A 7,056-nucleotide genomic window follows, 5' to 3' on the forward strand; every position below is an offset into this window, starting at 1 on the left:
TCTCAGTCTCTTTACAGCTGACAACAGTGAACAGCAATATACCAATAAATCTGAAGTAAAGTATTGATAAGCTGAGTTATGACATCAGAAAACACAGATGGACAAGAAACTACTCCCAGCTAGTGGTTACCTCTAGGGAGGGATGGTAGGAGATGAATAGGGTGCAAGGAGCTTCAAAGATTTGTTATCTATTTCTTTAGAAAATGAAATGTGATAACTAAAGGTTAATACTTGTAAAATCTGGGTAGTAGGCACATGAGTACTTACTATATTTTTCTTTTTAAATAACGGAAAATATTTTTATTTTTCATTGCAGTATTACGTTATTCTTGTTGCCAATTTTTTTTCTCATTTAACTTGATATTAATTTTTTGCTTCTCTTAGGTTGGCCATTTCTGAATTCACGACCTTGGAAAGCTTAGGAAGCACAAAATTTCTTCAAGATCCCAGTAAAATTACACCCCTTACAAAATCCTGTCTTTCATTCTGGCTAAAAATCTTAGAAATCATCTTTCAACTCTTGCATGTTCTATCATATTTTATATGTACTATACTATCAACTATATGCTACCTGGCATACATAATAGGAGTTCAGAGTATATAGATAATAATATGCAAGGGTGAGGACCTACTTACAAGGTACTGAATATACTAAGCATCATGGCTTGGGTTCTACATCCAGGACAAATGCTGTTCCCTATACACAGAATAAATGTTAATAGCTTTAAATGTTAAAATTAAAATATTAAAGTACTAGGTAAAAGTATAGGTGAATATAATCTTGGAGACATATAATGGAATATAATCTAATTATTACACTAAAAGAATGGTGTCTTTGAATAAATAATTATTAAATGTTTATGCTTCAAACACCATAAAAAATTTACAAATATAACAAATGGAAGAAAAATATCGGTAATATATACTACAGAGAAATGGTTACTACTATATACATTTAAAATCTCAGAAAATTCAATAAGAAAATGCACCTGCCCCAATAGGAAAACAGCAAAGGAAATCATAGGGAAATTCCCCAAAGAAGAAATATGAAAATCCAAGGAAAAAATAATTTTACTAGGAATCAAAAAATAGGAACTAAATGCAGACAGTATTTCCCCCTATAAAAAAATTTTCCCCCCTGAAGAAAACAAGTGGTGACTCTCACTTTTTTGAGGGGAAAAGGCATTCTTATACACTTCTGGTAGTAGTAATAATGGTTGATTTGTTTTTTGAAAGCCTTTCTGAAGAGCAATTTGGCAATATATAACAAATACCTTAAACTTTTTCATTTGATCTCATCATCATTTGATCTTAAATTCCACTTCCAAAATATTTATAGGAGGGTGCACAGCCAAGCATTGTTCACAATAGTGAAAAATTTTTAATTTTCTAATTATTTAATAACAAGAATGATTAAACATACTTTGGTGAATCTATACAACACACTACTCTAGTTCATGAAAAACATGTAATGAAGCAAAAAGATGTTAAAGCAAAAATAAAAAGAAGCTTCAAATTAGCTGTCTATTATCTCTTGTTTAAAATTTTACACAGATAGAAACCATCAACAAAAACAAAAAGGCAAACTACTGAATGAGAGAAGATATTTGCAAAACATAGATCCAATAAAGGACTAATGTCCCAAATGTATAAAACTTAGGATAATATATAAATTGACACAACTCAAAAAAATAACCGGATTAAAAAATGGGCAGAGGACCCAAACAAAAGTTTTTCAAAACAGAACAGAGATGGTCAACAGGCACACGAAAGGATGCTAAGTGTCACTAATCATGAGGGAAATGCAAATCAAACCTCTTAAGATACCACCTCACACTGGTCAGATTGGCTATTATCAAAAAGACAAAAAATAACAAGTGTTGGTGCAGATGAAGAGAAAAGGGAAATCCTGTACACTGTGGAGGGGAACTTAAATTTTCCACTATGGAAAACATATGGAGTATGGAGGTTCCTCAAAAAATTAAAAATAGAACTACCATACAATTCAGCAATTCACTTCTGGGTATCTAAAGGAAGAAAACAAAGATAGCAATTTGAAGAGGTACATGCACCCCTATGTTTACTGTAGAATTATTTACAATAGCCAAGATATGGAAGCAACCTAAATGTCCATCAATAGATGAATAAAGATGTGGTGTATAGATACACAATGGAATATTATTTGGCCACCAAAAAAAATAAAAAAGAATGAAATCCTGCCATGTACAACAACATGGATGGCCTAGAGGTATGATGTTAAGTGAAATAAGTCAGGGGAAGACAAACACCATATGTTTTCATTTATTCGTGGAATTGAAAAAACAAACACAAATCAAACAGAAAGAAACTTAGAGACAGGAAACAAACTGTTGGTTACCATAGAGGGAGAGATGAAATAAGTGAAAAGGATTAAGAGGTACATACTTCCAGTTACAAAACAAATAAGTCATGGGGATGTTATATACAGTATAGGAAATATAGTCAATAATATTTTAATAATTTAATATAGTATCAGATGGTTAACTTGACTTACAATGGAGATCTTTTGGTAATGCATAAAAATAGCAAATAAAAAGAGAATTTACAGTTATATAAGAGATTCTACACCAAAATATAAATCTTTGGGGGTGAGACAGCGGGTTACTAATACATGCCACTTTTGCTTAACTGTGTTTTCAATGTTCTACATAAACATTCATCATCTTTAAATAACAATAAACATGCATTACTTTTAAATATTTTTAAATAACAATAGATTCTGTCCACAAGCTATTCTGCATGACTCTATGAATAAACATCTCATTACAGTACATTCATAAGAAGAGACAAATACAAGATGCTAAGCAATTACAACGAAAAAATAAAGAATCTAGATGGAATTCAAAGAAAGGGTCCTGAAAGAGAAGCTCCCAACTGACATGTGAGGAATGATTAGGAACAGCCAACCAAAAACAGAAGAGCATTTGGTGAGGAATGGAGGGACTAGAGAACTTAAATATGGCAAATCTGGCATGAGGAATTTGGACAGGAGGAAAAAGGAAAAAAGATCACTGACAACAGTGTAGAGAATTAATTAGAGGGGAACAGTGGGAAGTCTGTCAAAGAAATGTGGGACAGAAATTTATCTAAAACAGAGCAGTGCATATGGAAAGGCTAAAAGAGTGTAAGACTTGGAAGTGGTATTAAGCCCATACAAACCAAAAGACGATGATTTGAGAGATCAAAGCACATATAGGTATCTAGGATTACTTCTTTTCTTGACTTGGAAGGCTGAAGCAATTTGGCATGGAAATGAGAGGATACAAACTCAATTTTGGATGTGCTGGGATTGAGAATTCTTGTGAAATGCGATATGTAAATCTTCAAGTGGTGGAAGATGAGTCTTTGTGCTGGAAACACGGACTTCAGAGTCAATGTTTAAGTGCCCACTGAAGTCACTGTATGTGGTGAAACTGCCCACAAAGGGAAAATATACAGAAGAAAAGAGAATTGAAGACAGAACCCTGGGGAAGCCTTGAGAGTGAGATGATGAAAGGCTAACTGGCAAAAAGAGTTAGAAAAGGTAACAGGCAGAAAGGTAAAAAATTTAAATTCAGGAAAAATAAATCAGACAATTTTAAGAAGAAAGAGATCTTAAGTGTCAAATGAGGCCAAGAGATTAAAAAGAATCCACTGGATTTACTAACCAGGCAACATCTGCTATAGTGAGAAAACTGAATTAAAGGGTCTGGGCAGAAGTCTTCAAAAGCAGAAGTTAAGGAATGCATGAGAGGAGAGGAAGGTGAAGTATCAGTAATCTATTGCCAACTGTTTAGTCGAGGGTGAAGGCTGAGAGGAAAGGTAGTGCTGCAGAGACAGAGAGTTGCTTATTATGGTAGACACAGAATAATGGCTTCCCAAATACGTCTACAACCTCATCACTGAAACCTGTGAATATGTTACCTTAAATGGCAAAATGAATCTTCCAGACAAGATTAAGTTAAGGATCTTGGATAGGGAGCTTATCTTGGGAGTGCCCTGGTAGACCAGAGGTAAATTCAAGAATCCTTATAAAAGGGACTCTGAAAAGTCCTGATAAAAGATCAGAGGAGAGAGATGTTACATTATTGGCTTTGAAAATGGAAGAAGGGGGCCACAAGCCAATGACTATAGGCAACAGCCCCCCCCCTTTTTTTTTGCTGGAAAAGGCAAAGGAAAACATTCTCTCTTAGAGACTCCAGAAGGTATGCAACTCTCCTAACCCATTTTAGACTTCTGAGCTCAGAACCATGGGATAATACATTTGTGTTGTTTTAGGTCACTATGTTAATAGTAATTTGCCACAGCAGCAATAGGAAACATTCATTTTGGGTTGTTTTTTTTAGGTAAGAGAGGCTTGAGCCTGTTTACATTCTAAAGAAAAAATAGAAGTGAAGCTGTGAAGACAAAAGAGAAAGAGAACTTGTACTTTTGATAAAACTGAACAATAAACTTTGGGATAAAAGGTTAGGTTTATTCTTGTAACCCAGAAGTTTTCTCTGTGATCTCTAGCAAAATGCTAAACAACTAAAGCTCACCAAGAAATGGGGAAAAATGGACTAAAGAACACAGCCACCAGAATTAGCCTTGAAAATGAACCATTCTTCCACAAACATAGGGAGGGAGGAAGGGAAAGGAATCTATACTGGTAAGTATAAAATGAATTGGGGTGTGTAACTGACCAATACACACTTGTCTCCTAAGATCAGAAGTCTGACTTACTGAGTGCTACCTGCAAAGCATCAAGTACTTGCATAAATTTTCTTTCTCAAAATGCTGTAAGACAAAGATCACCCACACTTCATGGGGGGAAAGTGCCAAAATTTCTAGGATTCAGACATGAATCTGTTTGACTCAAAAACACTATATTGAGAAATCTGGCAGACACAACAATAGCCAAGTGATCAAAGTTAACACTACGAGTAATAAAACTATCAACATAATGCAACGCTGGATACTGAGAAAGACATGTCATCTCTTCCGTATTCCTCTGCACAACAACACCTTTATCAAATCACTGGAAAAACAAAACTTTGTTAAAATTTACCCTTGGCTTAATTCCAAAGTAAAACTACTAAAAAGTCAACATTATTTATCAGGAGTAACAAAATAGGTTAAGCCTAAAAAGCATCATTTTTACTGCCTCTTGCCTAGCAAAGTGCCTGGCACATTGTATTTTGTCAACAAATGAGTGAATATCAAGTAGCAGGTGCTAAATCTTAATACATCTAGCTTTACAAAATGAAAGGTTAAGAAGCGGACTCTTAATTAAAGGCTTAACTAGATTCCCCATGAAAACTGAAGCTACACTACAGTTAAGAAAACACTCCATTAGCTAGTCTCATTTAATACAACACTCCTGAGGCATAGATACTATCACCCCACATTTAACATATGATGAAGGTGGGGCCAAAAGTGGTTAAATCATATAATTTATTAAGCAGTGGAGCCAGATTTCAAACCCAAGTCCTCAAAAACAGTGAGTGAATGAGTGTGTACGTGGGCCTGTGTGTGTTTTTGAAAGGAATGTGTGGATGTTAGGAAAGCTGTATCCCATGGTTCTCTATTAAAAAAAAAAAAAAAAATCCCATTAAATTAGCGTCACAGGAAATATAGACAACGGATAGTTCCCAATTCCACGCATAAAATCCACAACTTCTTAAGAAGTTCGAACCCATTTAAATAATAACAGTAAGCATCACTGAGAACTTAATCGCAACTACACAAAAAAGCTACATCCTCCTATCTCTTCCTCGGGGGACAAGTCAAATTGGGAACAAAAACATCCCCCGCGGCCTGAGATTCTTCCCGGAGGTGAGGGGTAGCGTCCCAACCAGTCCCTCGGGGTGCAGCTGTCCCTCCCCCCTAGGACCGCACGGAGCCAGTCGGCTCCAGCTTACCTGACGGGCTCCCGCCACCGCTTGAACCAGCTGCAGCAATTGGCCATCAGACTGAACATGCCAGGCCGTACCTCCCGCCGCCTCCCATCCGAGCCTCGAGCGAGAACGGGCCCCTGGTTGCCCGGGACAGAGTCCCCGGGGGGCCGCAGTCGCTCCCAGGCACCTGTGAGGCGGAGAAGTCGGGAGGGAGGTCAAAGAGGCTAGTCCCCAAACCAAGCCCTGATAACCGTGCCAGGGACCCGCGAGCGAACAACGGCCTCCTCACCCAGGTACCGCCCGGCCAAAGGCGCAGATACACAGACCCGAACAGGGTTAGCGGAGCCGGGCCAGAGAAAACCCCCCCGTCGACGTGCTGACGTTCCTCCCAGGCGCGGAAGGCCCGCCCCCAAGCACCGCCCACATACTTCTCCAATCATCGTGCGACCGCCCGGGGTGGGGGCAGCTGAGTGGCTGAAGGAGCAGGGCTCCCTTCCCCTGTGGAGGCGGGGCGGGGAGGGGGGGTTGTCGTCACTAGGCAACCGGAGCGTCCAGAGAGGAGTTGAAAAATCCCAGACAGATCTTGGGCAAGGCCTCTCTGCACACCCGCAGAAAATGTGTTGCCAGTCATCGAGGGTGCTGTGCCTCGTCTGTCCCTAAACACAACTGAGATCCGCAGATCTCAGGTCTTGTGCGTGTTTTGTTTTATGAAGCAGGGTTGGGGACCCTCTGGGACTCTGGCGGACTCTGGCTGCACAACTACAGAAACAATACACTGGGGCAGTTATTACAAATGAAGAACAAGGGAAAACTCATTTGCTAACTAATAATGCAGATGACAGTGACTTTTAATCTTTATGTTTACTGCTATTTGTTATATAAAATGTGAAATTGAATTGTATGGTAATTATTGTGGGGAGATAGACAAAATGAATGCAAAATGAGTGAATATCAAGTACCAGGTGCTAAAGGAAATAATAGGTTCATTGTAGAAAATGTGAAAAACACTAAAAAATGAATAAGATGAACAAAATAAAATTTCACATTCGCCACCCCAAAATAACAAGTATTAACATTTTAATATATGTTCTTCCTAGGATTTTTAGATAATGTTAGATTGCTAACTATTTGGTTTCTGCAAGATGGAGATGGTGATCTGCTG

The 7,056-nt window shown here is 38.0% G+C and overlaps 1 protein-coding gene across 3 annotated transcripts in view; it reads right to left on the reverse strand.

Moving 5' to 3' along the window:
* Positions 1-6,300, reverse strand: part of ARL13B (ADP ribosylation factor like GTPase 13B) — a 70,636-nt gene extending 64,336 nt beyond the window's left edge. Inside the window, exons 1-2 of one of the 3 annotated variants that reach the window (XM_059164409.1) lie at positions 6,184-6,300; positions 5,919-6,081 (exon numbers count right to left, since the gene is read on the reverse strand). In XM_059164409.1, the coding sequence (XP_059020392.1) occupies positions 5,919-5,977 (59 nt within the window). In that variant the 5' untranslated portion in view covers positions 5,978-6,081; positions 6,184-6,300. Of the gene's footprint in view, positions 1-5,918 lie in introns of all 3 variants that reach the window. The other 2 variants (XM_059164412.1, XM_059164411.1) reach the window with 2 other exon arrangements.
* Between the last annotated feature and the right edge of the window lie 756 nt (positions 6,301-7,056).

This window comes from Mustela lutreola, chromosome 2 (genome assembly GCF_030435805.1).
Source record: "Mustela lutreola isolate mMusLut2 chromosome 2, mMusLut2.pri, whole genome shotgun sequence".
NCBI classification, from domain to species: Eukaryota; Metazoa; Chordata; class Mammalia; order Carnivora; family Mustelidae; genus Mustela; species Mustela lutreola.